At 40.0% G+C, this 19,705-nt stretch overlaps 1 protein-coding gene across 1 annotated transcript in view; it reads right to left on the bottom strand.

Moving 5' to 3' along the window:
* Positions 1-19,705, bottom strand: part of tanc1b (tetratricopeptide repeat, ankyrin repeat and coiled-coil containing 1b) — a 116,759-nt gene that overhangs the window by 46,290 nt on the left and 50,764 nt on the right. Inside the window, exons 5-7 of the mRNA XM_083537971.1 lie at positions 9,412-9,533; positions 6,506-6,692; positions 3,461-3,757 (exon numbers count right to left, since the gene is read on the bottom strand). Coding sequence (XP_083394097.1) covers positions 3,461-3,757; positions 6,506-6,692; positions 9,412-9,533 — 606 coding nt within the window. The remainder of the gene's footprint in view (positions 1-3,460; positions 3,758-6,505; positions 6,693-9,411; positions 9,534-19,705) is intronic.

Here is a 19,705-nt window from a genome sequence, read left to right as displayed (position 1 = left end):
AGTATGCATGAATTCGATTGGTTATTGTGTAATTGTAGAGAAAGAGGATTGGATGACTACTTCCAAATTAATTTCCAATAAGAAATCTATTTATTACTGTTCATATGTTACATTTTTACTTTACACCATCATTCGCATTCCTTTTTTTTAGTCTCTGCCTGATACTCTACAAATAATTCGGCGATTCCCCCTCTTAAATCATACTAAAGCAACACATAGTGCCCTGAAAACATGTTCCCTGTATGACCAACTACTACTGTAAACACATCACATTGCTGCCTCCTGTCAGCTGCACAGAAACCCCCCACACTACACACTGTATTCTTCAGCAGTATCTGTGTATTATATTCAAGCACCACTTCTTCCAGGCAAATCAGTTTTCAGATTATAAACATGATAAATACTGACAATGCAAAAGACAATGAACAGAGGAGGTGATCCTTTTTTTCATTTCCTTTTTGCTTGGGTTGTACAGTGCATGCAGCAATCCTTTAATTCTCAACACCAGAAGTGCAGCACCCCTAGTGTGAACCTGAGTATTACTTCCCACGTTTTATTCCATTCCGCACTTTTGCACTGTTGCGGTCCATTATACAGCTCTCTGAGCGTCTGCATGCCTGATTACACGCACAAACCTAAACCAAATCTGCCCTCTGCTGCTTTACCCCACGCACACGTTCCTACCACACCAAACGTCTTCTTCTATTCTCTCCCTCTAGGTTAGCTGAGATCTTATTTTCAACGTGAATATCTTTCCAGCGGAAATATTACCATATAGAAAAAAAAAAACCTACCGGAAGATCTCGGTCGCTTTCCTGAATATAAATGCATGCTTGTTTGTTTAAACACTGAGCAACAGTGGGAGGATGGCAGACTGACAGGTGCAGCTGTGGGTATGGTTTTAATAATCAAGAAAACATGTTCCTGTTGATTTTTTACTTGCTTTTTACTTGTTTATCTTATTGCTCTGTGTTGGTGAAACAATATATTGCAGTCAAAGAGCTTCAGTCGATTTTGACAGCAAATTTGGCAGCTTTGGCAGGTATGAATTTTTAAGAATATCATGTAACAATTAAATGAATCCAATTGGCCCTTAAAATGCCACAGTGCTGATATTTAGTATGTCACTGATGCGGTCATATCATTAGCCAAAGTCTTTTTTGTTTCCTTTAGAGCAATTGTGATCATGCTGGCAGCTCGGACATGCACAAATGGTTTACATGGCGAGGGTGCAAGACTGTGACTATGGAGAGGAAGTGAGTGTGAAACCTCACATGAATTACAGAGTAGACGTATGAGGCCTTGTGTGTGTGTGACTGATCAAATGGCATCTCTCGTCGTTACACATTGCAGTCCGTCACTCTCACACACTCATCCAGTGAACTTGAATGAACGCATGCACTGCATATGAAGAGCATAAGACAATGTTAAATGTTAGGGTACTGAAAAACAGTTCACAACCTGATTGGGCCTTGAGCAGAAAAATGATGTATTATCACTCTGAATAGTTTTAGCTTGTATTTAAGCATCTCACTGGTCAGTAATAAACATCCAGAGATGAATATAAAATGCACTGTACACCTCAGTGCAGCTCAATTCTCATTCTGGGACTTTAATTCCTTCTGCAACATAAACTTTAGGTCTATTCATTAATGCAGTCATGCAGACATAGATCTATAACTATAAACAGTCTACATAATCCAAGACTAGGTTCTCTAATCTTCCAGGTTCTTTGTAATATGACAAGCTGCGTACATTATCTGTGAAAGTTGGGTTTGACTATAAACTGTTACAATATGTGATATTGTTCATTAATAAATAAAACCTTGGGACTGTAGACAAAACTATGCAGAGGTCTGACACAAAAAGTGTCCTATATTACACCTTATTAGCTTCAGATTGAAAGCATCAGCTAAATGATTCGGTCAAAGCTGATCATGTGCACATCAAAACCACCCCGAAACTTTCAGGAATGCCAAATGTTCAGGACCAGTATCGCTGCACTTTCAGTTTCGAAGCCATGCTTTTCTGGCCTTCCCATGTTTTTCTTAAAGGACAGAGAAATCATGTGAAAAACACCACCACCAACAAAAAAAAATTTGATTAGAAAAAGATTTTCTCGCCTCTAAATATGACGACATCCAGTCAGGACCGGAGGCAAAGACACTTTACTTGGTGATACGGTTTAGAGGACAAGCCTATTACTTTGTGACCTCGGAGTTAGATTATGTGAGTTGTTTGTGTATTTGTGTGTGAGGGAGAGAGTGAGAGGTGTGTGTGTGTGTGTGTGTGTGTGTGTGTGTGTGTGTGTGTGTGTGTGTGTGTGTGAGTGAGTGAAATTGAGATAGGTGTTAATAGTGTGCAGGTCAGGATCAGTGCAGCGTGCGTTATGAGTGTGTGGAACACAGTAAACATGAATGCTTTTTTTACACTAACGATAAACAGTGTGTGAAATAAGTGCGAGTTAGTAAACGTTCATTCAAAAAAGAAAAAGCCGTAAACAAGCTTCAGTCTACCACACGTACAAACAGAAGCATGCATTGTCCACTTTAATTAATGATTAGCTAAAGCAGGAAAATACCCCAGTACAGCAACATCACTGATCATATCATACCACAGGCCTACCTGCCATCAACACTTTCTATCTCTTTCTCAGGAAATCATTCAGAGTGCATCGTACCTCCACCTTTTTCACTGGTACAGTCTTCTACCGTCTGTACCTGTTTAAACGATTTACCATTTCAATCCTTCAGCATCTTTAAAAAGGGGATTATTACACTTTATTTCTGCATTTATAATGTGAAGCTGCTCAATAACTATTTTGCTGACATTAGATGTTCGACAACATTTAATTTCACAAATCTTTTTTTATGCCAATGAGCTCTAATGTCACTGCACTTCCATGTCTTTCTTCTAGTGCCAGGTATCTAAATACCATTGTGTTCAATTATGTATCCTAAACAAAATGATGCTGCATCCATGCCTCTAACGTGACCAGCCCATAGGTTCAAAACAGCAGCAAATATTGCTGTATTGCTGTATCTCTCTGCATGTGTGTGTGTGTGCGTGTGTGTGTGTGCGTGTGTGTGTGTGCGTGTGTGTGTGTGTGTGTGTGTGTGTGTGAGTGAGTGAGAACTCCACAATCTACAGGCTTTTCTTACACATAAACTGTCTAAGGCTCCTAAAACTAAGACACTGCACTTCTTCCAGATCCTGATTCTCCTTCTCTCTCAATCTGATAGACACCTAAGATTCTCAAATCTCAATTAAGAACAGGAACATCTGTGAGTTTCCCCTCGCAGGTTACAAAACGTCTACAACATTACAACGGTGACCTCAAGTCGATCAATTCGCTTTGTGTCTGCTGTGAAGCTACATTTGAGTCCAGCCTGAGAAAGTAAACAATTACACGTACATCCCCACTCGAACAGAAGATAAAAAGGAAAGCTTTACACTGTACCTGCTACTGAGTTGGGTCTGGGCATCATAAGGCTGGAGGAGTTCTGTGCTGGATAGTGGACTGGTCCATCTGCATTAAACCCTGATGCCACAGACCCAGCTGTTGCCATGGTTGCATTTCTGATGGCCCCAGAGCCCTCAGTGTAGGAAGTGGGCACTTCTTCCTCGGCCACGGGAGAGCAGGTTTCTGTGCGCATGGTAGGTGGTGCCAGCACATGATGCCCGGTAATCCTCACGCTGCCTTCTTTACTCCACTCCAGACTGGACCCGTCATTTTCAGAGGAACTGGTGATGGTAGCTGCACAAGAAAGTTAAAACAGCGTTCTAAACATCTGAAAACATATTATTGATAGTGATGAAATTATTATATTTTCAGTAAAAATAGGCAGGGTGCACTTCATTTTGAAGATGATTTTCTCTGAAAAACCTTGTTTTTTAGAGAAGATAAATAAATAAAAAAATTCTCGCCTCCATGAGAAATGACATCGGATAAAAAAAAAAATAAAAAAATACAAACAAAATCACAAGGAATTATTCTCATTGATAGAAGTTTATCCAATCTTGGATTCATTTCATTGCTGTAGCCAGGGATGGTATACCGTCCACTGCTGTAGCGTGGACGGTATACCATGTGTTGGAAGATTTGGATTATCATATGGGGATTTCCAAAAGGTTTCAGCTAACAATTCAACACCAAATAAAGGACGTCCCGCTTTCAAAAAACGACAGCACCTGACAAATACCTGAGAAGTCCTGATTACTCTATGCAGGTGACAACATATTCTTCCCACATCTGGGATGTCGGCTAGACAGAAACTTTCACACAAAAACAATCGCAGTTGTGGTGACCGCATTATGCTTAAGGGTGCTTTTCCCGCTGCTTTTCTTCAGCCAAAACTGAGACTTTTATGAAAGTGAAGGATATAATGTATGGTGACAAATACCAAGCGAATTTAGTGCAGTACCTTTGGGCGTCTGTTATAGAAGCTAAAGATGAAAAAGAATTTCAGCTATCAGCAGCACGATGACGCAAATCATTCACCCAAATCAACAAATTGCCTGAACAAAAGAGCAATGGTTTTGAATGGTCTAGCCAGAGCCCAGACCTGAATCCACCTAAAAATCTGATCTGCAGTGAACTGCGGACTTTTGCGAACATTCCATTGATAGCGGCATAGAAACATGTCTCCCTGCGAACACCTTCCTTATAAATAATAAGTGGATGTGTGCAGTCCCTGAGAAACTTTTAACTGCTTTGCAGAATCATCCACAAACTTTAATCTTAGCTATCAAGAGGGCAGGAGATGCTGAAGTTTGCAGCTTTTTATTACAGAGCTTGAAAAAATCCTGTATCACGTAGTGAAGAAAAAGTCCAACCACCACCTTCTCAAGTGAATCAAGTCATCAACTTTTTATATCTTCTCACCCTCCTTAGGAACCACACATTTCCCTGATTTAATTAATGCTTTAATCTAATTGCACAACTGCAAAATTGGTATTATGATCGTTAAAGCAATAAGTAGTAAAATAGTTTAGTACCAAGTCTTGGTGGTTATTAGTACAACCTTTTTTCACTTGTCAAATGAAAGAAACAGGAAAATTGCTTATTCAGATTTTACCTTTATTGCACTTCTGATTTATATACAATATTCACCGTAGATCGTAGTTGCATGTTTATTTCTTTTTATTTTTCTTCTATATACACATAATACACACACACACACACACACACACACACACACACAAACACACACACACACACACACACACACACACACACACACACACACACACAGCATCTCACAAAAGTAAATACACCTTTTACATTTTATTATATCTTCTTAATGTACAATAGAAATCAAACTTGGATATATTTTAGAGTAGCCATTAATGTCTAAATAACTGGCAACAAATGTAAGTGCACCCAAAGTGATAACAGCTGCACGTCGTGTAAACATGCAAAGCCACATGTCCTATTCATGTTCATGTTCATGTCTACTTGACAGGATCATACAAATTTGCGTATCTTATATTAGAGCAGCTGAAATTTGGTGCTTTGAGGGCAATTCTATCACACTGACTAAGATAAACTTAATATGATAAGATAAACAGCATGTGTGGTGACACCCTGGTGAGGAGCACCAAGAAAAATGTGTCTTGCCTACAGTCATGCACGGTGGTGGTAGCACCATGGTCTGAGGCTGCATGAGTGCTGCTGGTACTGGGGAGCTGCGGTTCATTGAGGGAAACATGGATTCCAACATCTATACTGTGCCATTCTGATGTAGAACATGATGCCTTCCCTTCAGAAACTGGACCAAACAACAGTTTTTCTACATAATAACGACGCCAAACACACCACCAAGATGGCAACTGCCTTGTTGAAGTACAAGGTGAAGATGATTAAGTGTCTCTAGTATGTCTCCTGAAATCTATTAAGAACCTGTGGGGCATCCCCAAGTGGAAGGTGGAGTAGCACCATGTGTCTAACATCCAGCAGCCCTGTGATGTCATTATGAAGGAGTGGAAAAGGATCCCAGGAACAACCTGTGCAGCTCTGACAAATTCCAGGCCCAGTTTAAGATAAAAATGCTCACACAAAATATTCACACTTTGGACAGTTTTAACATGTTCACTTAGGGTGTACTCAATTTTGTTGCCAGTTTATAGACTATAATAAAATGGTTGCTGAAATGTAAGGGGTGTACTCACTTTTTGAGAGAGATAAAAATGCAACTACACTTGTGATGCATCATGACACACAGACCTGTAACCTATACGTTACATCTTTCAGTGATATTTCTATTCAGAAACATTCTTTTTCACCAGCAGGAGCACAGATGAGCTCAATCACAATCTCTCGACATCAATACACAGCTAATAAAGATTGATCCCCTGTGTAATACAGGAATACCTCATATACAGGGTGTGAATGTCAGAGTGTACTAATAGAATTTTTGAATGCAGCTGGGAAATGCCATAGGAACTGTTGGTGGCAGATGTGTGTGTGTGTGTGTGTGTGTGTGTGTGTGTGTGTGTGTGTTACCTATAATGCCACTGTCCTTGCTCTCTAGCGTAGAGCTGGGGCTGATGATTGTGCCGCTGGGGCTGCGTTGGCTGGCATTGGGACAAGTGGAGCTGTTGTTCAGAGTGGAGCACGGGCTGTCTGTACACGCTGATGCTGTACTACTGGTCAGAGTGGAGCAAGGACTCACCCCCTGATTCACTAAACACTACACACACAAAAAACAGAAACAGACTTTTAAGCTTTGATGTTTTATGTACATACTGTTAAATCTGCTCATGTAAACCCTGGTATCTTTTTCAGCTTTCTGATAATACAGAGAGAGAGAGAGAGAGAGAGAGAGAGAGAGAGAGAGAGAGAGAGAGAGAGAGAGAGAGAGAGAGAGAGGAGTGAAGGAGACCAAATTGACTAAGACTACAAAGGAACGGCCTACAAAATGAAGCTCAAAGATAAATATCAAAGCCTTGAACCAATAAACTGCATGCCGATCAACAGATCCCCTTTTGAGGCGAGTGCTGAGAGTTCATTTCGAGTTCAGGTTTTTTTGTGGAATTTTTTCACTCCAAACACATCCAACCGTATCCACTGTTTCAGCAAATAAATCAGCTTCTCATTAGTCACACAGAGACACGTGTTTGGAGTAAGATCACTTAGCACATTATTCATCTGCACCAAAACAAACCTGGGACAAAACTACTCAAAGCTTAAAAAAAAAAAAAAAAAAAAAAAAACGTCGCAAAGCATTGAAACCCAATCGGTCTTCATTCTGCTCTCTGATCCTCTCGCAATTATACGCCGTTATTTGATCACGTCGTCCGCTTCGGTACAAATCTGCCTTAACTGCTTCCTGATTCAAATCATTACAACGAATCAGGCACAGGAAATTTTGCTCATTTTTTATACATGGGTCATTAATCACAGCAATGAGACGAAATCAGTATTAGGAGAATGTGCTCGTGCATAAGTCTGCACACCCGCCCTTCCGAAAACAACTAGACAGGTTCGAAGATGTCACTTCATTATCGCAAGTTGTCAAAAGTGTGTCTTAAGAACCTTTCAATCCCCAAGGTTTATGATGGGATTTTGTGGCTCTTGGGACGTTCCACTTTTTTTTTTTTAGCAGTGGACTTGTGTCTGTACTTCTTGTGCAAATTGAAGTTGTTGCTTTTTAAATACCTTTACAAAGTAAACTGTTGACTGATTTTAAGAGATTTGTTATTATGCAGACTGTTAGCAGAGACATAAAGTTGCCAATAAAAATGTTTACTTAACCCTACCTTTGTAATTATTTACACCATGTAGCAATAATCAGTTCAATAAACATGATATTTCGTCTTGTAGATTGATTACGTTCTCCAAACGGAAACCAAGGAGGATGTAAAGTATTGGGACATCTGACTTTCTAGCCACATGTGGTTCTTTAACAAGCCACATTTCACCAAACCACACCAACTTTGTCACCTCGAAATACGTTACCTCAAATTGTGTGCCTTTCTAATTTTTCCCTCCACTTGAACTTGGAGACCAAACCCTGTTTCAGCATAACAATAAGAACCAAATATGGACTGGGATGTTTTATTAAAAGAAAACAAAACAACATACTAATCTTATAGTCAGATGTCCACAAACATCTGCCCATTCACTATATGAAGTGGCTATAAAGTAATATTATTTTATCAGGATATTTCGACTTCGATTGAAGAACTATTTTGAAAACATTTGCAGTCATGTCCTTAAATAAAGTTGTCTTTGAGGTAATCTCTGTACTGTTAAAGAATAGCAGCTCACTGAGAATAAAACTTCCAACTGCTCCAGTCTGCAGAGGTTTGGACACACACTTTCATTAGCATGTAGGTGAGAAAATTAGGAAAAGTTGCACAAGTAGAACAGATGCAGTAGATAAAACGCTGGCTATTTAAAGATTAAAGGCTCAGTTTTACATACATACATACATATACATATATATATATATATATATATATATATATATATATATATATACATATATATATATATATATATATATATATATATATATACACACACACACACACACACACACACACACACACACACACACAGTATACCAGCGCTCCCATTCTCCAGAATTAATTTGAAGGAAATAACATTAATAACCTTCAAAAAGCCTCCAGAAGCCTTCAAACAATTTTGCATTTAATGAGTCCAAACAGAATCCACAAGCACTAGATTTAAAGGCTCCACTGCATCTCGCGAACAGTTCCAGCCTTATGATCTCCTAGTCAGATATAAGCAAGAGTCTTCATAACATGCAGACCTTCCCTTACACACGCTCCCATTCATCAGGAGACAAATCACTGAAGAAACACTAAACTAAACAGCTAAACACAAATCGATGCGAATCGACAACATTCGCGCAAGAGCTCGAGTCCGCTTTTCCACATTAAACGCAATGTAAACACGAGCCCATGCTCGCGCTAAGCACACAGCAGCGTGATCACAGTTAGCCTTAGGTTAAGAAAAGAGCCACTCTATTATTGATAATGACCTATAATATAATCCAGCTCCACTGTCCATCTCCTCCCATACACTCAAACAAGTCAGCTTCTCTTTCACTCTACTTTCCTAGCTGTATTGTTTCACTTTGCCCATTACTCAGATTCCTGGATGTTATCTATCTATCTATCTATCTATCTATCTATCTATCTATCTATCTATCTATCTATCTATCTATCTATCTATCTATCTATCTATCTATCTATCTATCTATCTATCTATCTATCTATCTACTTATCTATCTACCTATCTATCTATATACATAAACAAACAAACAAACACATTTCCTTAATCCCCTTCTGTCCTTCATACCCTCTATCCCCTTCACTCTTTCTTTCTATCTTTCTTTCTCTTTATTCTCCAGCATCAGTCGCAGTAGGAAAACGAAATACCTTCTTTTCATTCTTCTCGTCCATAGGTATGCGCGTAGAGCCTGGGATGCCTTCACCCAGCAAGAAACCTAAGCGTGTCATCAACTCCTGAGTGGCGGGGGAGGAGCCAGGGATGGTTGGCTCTGAAAAACAGACAGAGAAAAGAAAAGGGAGGGAGAGAAAAGGGCAAAGAGGGATAGACAGAATGTGAAGGGTGGAGAGACAGACAGAAAGACAGATAGGTAGGGGATGTTAGAAATATAGATAGATCGATAGATATATAGACAGACAGACAGATAGAGAGATAAGAGAAAAAGAGGGGGGGGGGGGGGTGTTAGAGAACATTAGTTTCCATTACATTAGCATGAACCAAATTGCACTTACAAAATGTGTGTGTAGTAAGCAGGAATGAGGAGTCACTGAATCTCTCTCTCTCTCACACACACACACACACACACACACACAAACACACAGACACACACACACACACACCTGTCCTTCAATCCTTGAAGACCTTGCATTGGCATATATCTATTAATGCAGCTAATTAATGCCACTTACACCTGAACCCACACCCAACATACACCTCATCACCCCAAATGAATCATTTTGTCTTTTATTTTATGTTTTAAAAAAATGATCTTTATTATAATATGTTAATATTCAGGCTGTCAAAACGCAAATTGATTTCAAAGGCATTTATTTTGTTAGTGTGCAATTTTACCAGATTGCAGCGTGCATTTCTTTTTGGTCATCTTTATTAAAAAATATAAATAAACAAAGGTAAAGAAGGCAAAATTAAAACAATTAACGCAACACGTTTATTCATGATGTACTTTCTTTACTAGATATATAAAAAACAAGCAGAAATCAATTGTAATTACTAAACAATATATATATATATATATATATATATATATATTTTTTTTTTTTTACACACAGTCACAGCATTATCACAAATATAGTGCATGCGCGCACACGCACGCACACGCACACGCACACACACACGCACACACACACGCACACACACACGCACACACACACGCACACACACACGCACACACACACGCACACACACACGCACACACACACGCACACACACACACACACACACACACACGCACACACACACACACTGTCATTGAATCAAGTCATTGAGCATGCATGAGGTCTTCAGTGTGGGTGCACTGTTTGCCTGTTTGCAGTTTATGCTTTTCCAGACAGGAAAAGAATATTAATGTGTGACGATGGCCCTTGGCACCGTTCGCTCGTCAAATGGGTGCATGATTGAATCCATATTTAGATCAAACATCAACATCTGAATAGCAGGGCATAGGAGATAATGTTAAGTGGGATGAGAAAAATATTGTGTTTTAATAACGACCTGCTTCAGGATATTTAGCTTTTTTGACAAAACAGCCAAATTAATTGGCTGTTCAATTAATGGAACAACACATTCCAAATCTGTCTAAGTTGAAATCTTAGAAAAATAGACACACACACACACACACACACACACACACACACACACACACCTGGTTAGCAAATTGAGTAATTCTCTAGCAAATGTGTTGATCCTTTATCTCACTGCACTCCAAGAGCAATACAAGAACCTTTATAAAGAAGTGATGAAAGTGTTCAATCATCATCTTCTAGCACAGACACAAACACTAACCCACCCCCATCACGTCCCCCCTTTTCAGCTCACATATTAATATCACTGACAGACCATCGAATTATCTTGCACCCTCTTCAGGAATCTAAAGCAGCTAGACACAGCGACTTGATACGCAATCACACCCGCACCTGGTAGCGAGAATCACAAATGAATAGCAGCAGCTGTGTAGAAAATACAGAAAAGCCCAAGAGGTCAATCATTAATATGTAGATTTCTATTATAAAGCATGTCTTTATCTGTTCACTGAGGAATACTGGAGGACTGTGATAGTCAGGGACATGCCAGCTGTTGCCAGCTTTCCGATCTGAAACAGCGATCCATGACAAGGCGAGGGTTTGATTGTGTGTAAAAGAGCTGGGAGGAGTCACTGAACAATCTCATTACTCTCATCAGCGCTGTTCAAAAATTATACACAAACATCAGTGGAAGAGAGACCGGCCCTATCCGCCCTGCAATTTCACGACCATAATTAAACTACCAGAAACAATATAATCGGTGTGGGTTGAAAAAAAAAAATTAAATTAAAAATTACTATACATACTGGTATATCGTGGAACCTACATTTCAATTTCCTATTGCCACGAAGTACAGATAGTTTCTCTCTCCTTTGTTCTCTCTCCCTCGTTCTTAATACCATACTCCTTCCTGCGTGTTCAGTATGTCAACCACCTGTTACTACGGCAACAAGCAGTTAACAAATGTGTTTTTTTTTTACTACCTGTAGAGAAAATCTACGCAGGAGCGATGGTCTGAATAATTAATTAATGTGAAGAAATAGCTGAGAGCTAAAGTATCAGAAAATGTATATTTATAATCCACCAAATACATGTACCCCTCACCAGTAAATCCTTTATACATGTCAGAGACAGTAAATCTGCCTGGATACACACACACGTGCGCTCATTCACACACGGGCAATACGCAGTAGTCAATCTTCCAGCTTGTTTTGAGGAAGAAACCGATGAAACGCTGAGGAAACCGACACTGACACAAGGAGAATAAGAACTCTAGCTCGGGACTGCACATGGTACCCGAAGGTTGTGCCACAGAGCTACCCACTGCACCACCATAAATAAATAAATACGAAATCAGATGTATAAAAAGTTTATTTACATTTCTGGCATTTGGCAGATGCCCCTTATCCAGAATGACTTACACACAAACAGTTGAGGGTTAAGAACCTTGCTCAAGGGCCCAGACCTGTGTGGTGCTGAGATTTGAACTGCTGACCTTCCACAGTCCAAAGCCTTTACCACTGAGCTACCACCTCCCTATATGCCATATCTGATGCCCAAGCATCACCCATGTGAACCAAGTGGTCTCATTTCTGCTAACCTAAACATATCCATTTGTGATCTATGCATATAAATAAGGACACTGCGTATTTCTGTATAGAGCTATGCCTTAAACAGTACATTTCAATAACAATAAACATTGTACAACAAGTGATGTTGATGTTGACATGTTCATGGTGATTGTAAGGTAACGAGTGTCTCCTCCTACACTGTCAGAGTGTGTTAAAGTACAGGGATTGCACGATTACATTTAAAAAGATTTGTATCTGATTCATTCAATTCTATTCCCGTGATAATGCAGCCAATGGTGTTGCTAAAAGGCCCGGTAACGAAGGCCGTACTAAAAAAAAAAAAAAAGAAAGAAAAAAAAGAAAAACACTACGGTACGGTTTTTTTTAAGTACCGGGTACCCAGTCAACCCGGTTCTCGATGCGCTATCCGAAAGGTGTGCAGTTGCGTCCTCTTCATAAAAGCGCTGAGACAAGGTGGCCGGCAGTGTTGCTAATGCAGCAGCTCTGAATCCATTTTTGACAATTAAGAAGGAAAGAATCACGTATAGAAATATTTTGGAGGAAAGAAGAATATCAAAGATCATCAAAAACCAATTTGTTAATAAAGTCTTCAAAGTTTTCTCTCAAGAAGAGGAAATACATCAGAAAACACCTTAAGTACCGACAACCGAAAGTAATGAAAGTGTTCAAGCAGGTAAGTTTTATATTAATTTTATATTTAGACCTTCTGTTATGAATATTAGACCATATTTTACTTTGAATGCTGCAGTTAGTCGTTAGCATAAACGTAGCTAGTGCTAATATACTGACTATTACAGTAAAGTTTATTAACTATTTAATGCTCCTATAACTTTTATAAGGGGGAAATTATTAAAACAAGGGGACATGATGGTATTTACTATTTTGCTGTGGACGCCCCTAACGGCAGCAGCCAGAGAAGGAGGAGGAGAAAGAAGAAGAAGCAGGATACACCAGAGACTTTTAAATGCATTGGTTTTTGTACATTTTCTTTTCCTTTAACTTTAATAAAAAATAGTGTATTGTTTAATTATCATGTTTTTGTGTTTTGCTTTGGTACCAAAATTGATACCTCAAGCTGCGGATTTTCACATCACTAGTCTCCAATGCTGGCTCCCAAAATCTAAACATATTTGCAAGAGAACAAACAATTAGAATTAAAAACGGCTTCGAAAACCAGTCAGAATCGGGGCCCAAAATATCTTGATCATGGTCATTAAAACATACGTCCTTCAGCTTGGCATTGTGCATATTGTGGGCTTAACCAACACACCTAAAGCGCACACATGACTCAGGAAAAGGTCTTCACACATAATAACTGACATGAAATTAGATTCGGGTTTCAATAAACCCGGATTAGAGCACGTGGCACTGAGATCGTTCCTGATTAATTCCCTTTATATTCCAATTAGCATTTCATTACTTTCTGTGCCGTACGTCTGCAACATTTCCAGGATTGACGCTCAGGGCGGGAAACTTTCGATCCTCTGTGGATTTAAAAAGATATCCTGACACGCTTAACACGTCGGCCGTGTCCAAATGAAACACTGGCTGTGGAGTTGATGAGAAGCAAACAAGCACGGCTCATTAGGGATTCTGTGAGGGATTGGTCTGTCGGCCCTGCAAGGTGAGTCTAAATGGATTAATTAGTTTGAAATACTTTGCTGATGCCCAGGCTATTTCATTTCCATGCTATCATCATGTAGACACCGGGTTTTGTGGTCACTGCGAGGTTTACCAAAACTGGATAATTATCCAATAGATACGATAATGTCTCAAGTGGAGGGTAGTTCAAGCTCATTTTTAAGCTAGCAATGTGGGAGAGATTGAGAGTCTAGAGAAAGCATTCTCAATGCTGTGAATCTATTACCACTTCCAATTACACAAAGGATGAAGAAACGAGGGACGAAAAAGGTGTCTCAAATATGAAATCCAACAAGTTAAACACTTTTCCTTCAGCATCTCATTGGATGATCTCTCTCAAGTTCAGAGTGAAAGTAAGTGCAGCAAGAACGCGTGTAGTTCGTAAATGAACTCGAAAACCAACAAAACCCCTGTGCATTGTGAGGTAGACTATACATCCCACACCTCTTATTTACTGAATTCAGGCATTTCAATCCGACTGTTCAACTGTTCCAGGTGTATAAATTCAAGCACCTTGCATTGCAGTCTTGGGTCTTTCTTAAGCACATAGTGAATTTATGAGCGGTTCAGTGAAACGATGCCAACTTGTGAATTTCATCAGATTCTTTTTGGGAAAAAGAAAACGTTTAGGAACTGCAGCAGCTCAGCCACAAAGCGGAAGAGCAGGTAAAGAGGCAGAGCGAGGCCACTGAGTGCAGAGGTGCATGGTGTGTAAAAGCTGCTAACGCTCTGCTGGTTCCACAGTCGAAGGGTTCCAAACTTTCACTGGCATTAATAACACAAAAACAGTGGCAAAAGCTTCCTGGAATGGGTTTCTATGGCATGCAAGCGTCACCTGACCAGCGTCAGATGGAGTGGCGTAAAGAACGTCTACGTGAGACTCTGTAAATGTGTTCTGTTGTCACAAATCATGCTTCTCTGTTTGGCAGTCTGATGGGTTTGTGGAATGCCAGAACATCATTACCTGCCTGACTGCTTACTGTGAAGTTTGGTGGACGAGGAATCATCATGGTTTGGGACTGTTTTTCTTGGGTCGGTACCATTAGCTCCAGTGAAGAAAAGTCTTAATGCCTCAGCAGACCAAGAAATTTTGGGCAATATGTTTTCATGAGAACAGTAAAAGAAAGTCTTTTTTTTTCTATTCCAGCTTGACTGCGCCCCAGTGTGCAAACAAGGTCCACAAAGACATGGTTGGATGAGCTTGGTGTGGAAGAACCTGCGCAGAGCCCTGACCTTAAACCCATCAAAAATATGTGGGATTTTCTTTTCTGTATTCATTTATTTGCTGCATAGTGTGAAACCAAAGCCAAATGAAAAGCAAAGCAAACACACCCACAATGTGGTTTATCCTCAAGTGCACACTTTAAAGACCTGGTACTGCCCCCGGAGTTAATGACATGAGTGGCATCATGGCGGAGGACTGGTTTGTGAGTGAACGATAAGCACACATGCGTACATATCATTTTCTCTGCCTAAGACAATAACTTTAAAGCTTAACAGATTTGTGTAGCTGTTGTAATGTTTAGGGGAAAAAAAAAACATTAAAACATTAGATTTTATTTGCTGTTGATTCTGCGTTCAGGCAGCTACATGTTCGCACTAACAGCTGTGGTATTTATTAAAAGCATTATGACCACAATCAAAACTAATACGCATATTAAGCATAATAACGAGCTAATTAAAGCCAATCAGCATTCAGTTACACAGCTCCCTAACTGCAAAGTTGTGTGAAGGAGCAGGTGGAATGTTAAATCAGTAAATATGACAAATCGGTGTTACATGATAATTAACACAGCCTGATAACGTGAACGAGAACTCATCACTACTAGGTTGGAAAACACACGTGAATGTGGCATGCTACAAACCCCAACTATGAGATGTAGATTTCCTTGGAATTGTTTTTGCCCTTGTGTTGCAGTAAAACCAAAATGATGTCTTTTTTTGGCAGCTGCTCTAAAGGTTTACATTTATTATGAGCCTCTGTGTATGAATCTCTGTTTGGATGTTCTGAACACCCAGAGCTCTTTAAACACTACTTGCACACAATATGGCTGATGCATTCCAGGCTTGACATGGTCTCCAGAACCTATATAACGCCTGGCAGTTTAACAGACATATCAAATCCTTAACAGACGTGCGAGACTGACTCGGATATTATTTGCAGCTTAAACATAAATCAGAGCTCGTATCCAAATATGATGCACCTATACACAACACACACTTTTTTTTCAAGAGACATACAGTTCTTTTTGTGAACTGTGCATTAAACGGAACACTATCCTGCAGTCAGATTGATTGTATTAGACAGTCAGTTGTTCAATGCATAAAGTTATTATCTTGAGCAAATTAAGTTTAATTAACATACAGCCCCTGCCAATAAATCTCTCATGGAATGCCAGTGCCAATGCTAACACTGTAATGCTCATTCGAAGAGAAAGCAACGCGTCCTTAAACATTTCTGCGCCGACTGAGATGCCTAGAAGTCACCTTCCGAACAGCGGCGCAAACAATATTCGGAACTTGAGCAGTCCGGAAAAAAATTCAACATCGGATTTACCCACAAGGAAAAAGATCAAGCTTTAGACCAGCTTTAACCTCAGGGACTCCACTTTCATCCTCGGCTTTGGCGGTGCTGCATTCGAGGTCGGTGCTTGAAATCATGTCAGTTTTTTTTCCTCACGAATTAATGTGGAAAACCGTCTATGATATTTATTCTGCCTTTATGAGCACACACTTCCAACATCCGATATGGAGGTTTTTTAATCAGAGTATATTTGGACTAAATGTACAGTGTATGTAATTAGGCCTGGATCCCTCGCTACAAAGTCGCCGATAATGCATTTTAGCGTCGAAAAAAAGTGTGGATATTAGTGTAATGACAAACGTTCTGACCCCATGGGATCTGATACTATTGTTGCAAGGAAATTCCAAACAATTGCGAATGTTTGTGCAGCTAATATTTAAAATGAATAAATAAACAGGTGTTATCCGCGTCAACACAATGAGTGAGCGGAAAGAAAGAAAAAAACCTGTTAACCCCCTACGCGTGTATGAAATGCAGTCAACATCTGGCAAATGCTTAAAGCAGCAGCCAGCTACATTCTCTGTAAAAATCAAACCTAGCTTGAGTTCTTGTAGCAAGCAGCAGGAAAATACAGTGAAGGCATCCAGGTGGAAAATGACTGGCGGCGCATGGAGTTTGAGTTTGTGTCTTTCTCGTATTTAAAATCATCTCCTTCTGCTCACACGTCCATTACTGTTACGATCTTCGTGCGTGGCTTCGGAGGGGAAAATGAAGCCATAGAAAGGAAAGAATGCGAAGATGGATGAGACAAAAACATCATTATCTGCAGCCTTGCTGTTTTACAGGCTTTTAAAGTTCTTTCTCTTACAGTGCAATATAACTGTGTGTGTGTGTGTGTGTGTGTGTGTGTGTGTGTGTGTGTGTGTGTGAGATGAAGTGGAGTGCATGAGCACACCGGCTCTGCAACGGCTCTTATCTCCGTCCTATTTATGTGTGAGTGTGCACTTGTGCGTGAGAAAGCGAGCCGGCTGGCATTCATTAGGAACTGGGTTTACTTTCTAAAACGCACCAACTGCTTTAATGAACACTTGATGAATGCAGCATTTCATCTTTTCCGCTTGTGCTTGGAGGACACGAAGCTCTGAGCTGGCACAGTGAATGGGCACAGTAAACGGGTGTCGGAGAGAGGAGAAAGAGATGGGACGGGAGGGGGGGGATCTAGGCTCTAAGCGTAAATCCACGCAACTTGCGATCCTGAGATGAGCCGAGAAATATACATAAAGTAAAACTCCATGATGGATGCGCAGTTGTCATTCCGGTCCACTGGAGGGTAGGAAGACTCTAGCGCAGTCGCAAAACATGCTGGCAGCAGCTGTAATTAAACAACAGAATAAAAGAGATTGTATAGCGAGGAGTGTGAGATTTCAGTGCCGTGGTTGCTCTAATTTCTGCTCGTATGTCTTCTAGATCGCAAAAGATGCGCTGCTTAGCGAAAACAGCCCCGTTAATCAGAGCTGTCTCATGCCTCAAGGCTTTTTATACCCAGCCTGCTCCGCTGAAGAGATTTTATTTTGTACACTGTTCAGGGTTTACCCACTTGGTGGGGAGCAAGAAGAGAGCATGAAGATTCAATTCGGTGCTTTATATAGTTGATGTCTTTTACATTAATTCCAGTTGAAGGAAAAGATAATGGATGGCTGATGATTTTGGCTTTTCAAGTTATATTTCCAGCACATCATGCAGCGTGCTGATGTTTCGCTTTCCTCTGTGACACCGGTGCGTTTTCTTTTCATGTGCTCGTGCATCACTGTGGCACTTCCATAGCACTCTTTGTTGCGTTTAATATCAAATACTCCCAATGCACTGGATGACTTGGGACGCACGCTTTTTCCTGCTGCTGGTTGAGCGAGCAGCCGTTTAACCGGCATTTGTTAACAACAAATGTAATTATCGATTATTTTAATTATTATTATTATTATTATTTTAGCGATTGGTTGTCGCATTATATATAAATATTATAATAATGAAAATAATAATGATACCAGACACTTGTTAGAATTCAGTAGCGGCTAGCATTTAATTGTCACTAATTAGCCATTAACATAAACACTGAGAATTAAAATAAAATTTGCTGTATCGAAGGTCAAGAGAAAGTCAAATAGATGTATAAAACTGTTCCTCGTACTTGTTGTACAGTGAAACCCTGATCAACACCCCACTGTGTTTCTCTTTCTTAATTTAAACTCAGTTCGTGTTTCAGAGAAAAGACATTCTAGATGTCGAAGGAGAGCATGAATTTATCTGGCAAGCACAGACAAAGAAAGCTGAGATGGAGCAGCAAAAGATGTCAGACGTCAAGCAATTAAAGTGTAGCAAGGACTCTCAAAAAAAAAAAAAAAAAAAAAAAAGGAAAACACACATTAGGAGATCCAATACAACTTATTTCTTTTTATCTTAAAGCTGCAGGCACCACATTTATTCCGACAGACATTTAAATCATCCAATTGGTTCGCCATTGCAATAGATGATCTATGATTCCCAATGCTATAATAAATCATCTCAGGCCTACTTCCAATAACATCATTTTAAAGATCAGAATCTTCTCTGTTCTATACTCCATTAACCAAGGCTTCTCTGATATTTACATATTAAACTCGATAATCTTTCATGCCCAATCATGGCCTTTTGTCAATATGCCCTTCCAAACGTTTATTCAATCTGAGTTCTCTATGTCTAGCTCACAATTTACACCCCCCCGCCCCCTCCAAACACACACACACACACACACACACACACACACACACACACACACACACACACACACACACACACACACACACACACACGCCGCAGCTGTGCAGGTATATAATCCTGATTCTAGACGGATGAGAAGTTTGTGCTGCGGAAATGAGAACCCGCTGAAGGGTTGAAGCAAATTAATTCAGCACGGTGCACATACTTCTATACCCCTATCCCTCCTCTTGTGGCAATACTCTCATTTCTCACTTTCCCACAAAAAAATACAACTAATCACACAAGCCACACGTGCCTTAAAAACACACGCACGCACGCACACACACGCACACGCACGCACACGCACGCACGCACACGCGATCTGCTTTACGGAGACTAGAGCCCTCTGACA

Source organism: Silurus aristotelis (genome assembly GCF_946808225.1).
Source record: "Silurus aristotelis genome assembly, chromosome: 3".
NCBI lineage: Eukaryota > Metazoa > Chordata > Actinopteri > Siluriformes > Siluridae > Silurus > Silurus aristotelis.
The sequence above is the reverse complement of the archived record's forward strand: the minus strand, read 5'-3'. Positions and strand labels throughout refer to the sequence as shown.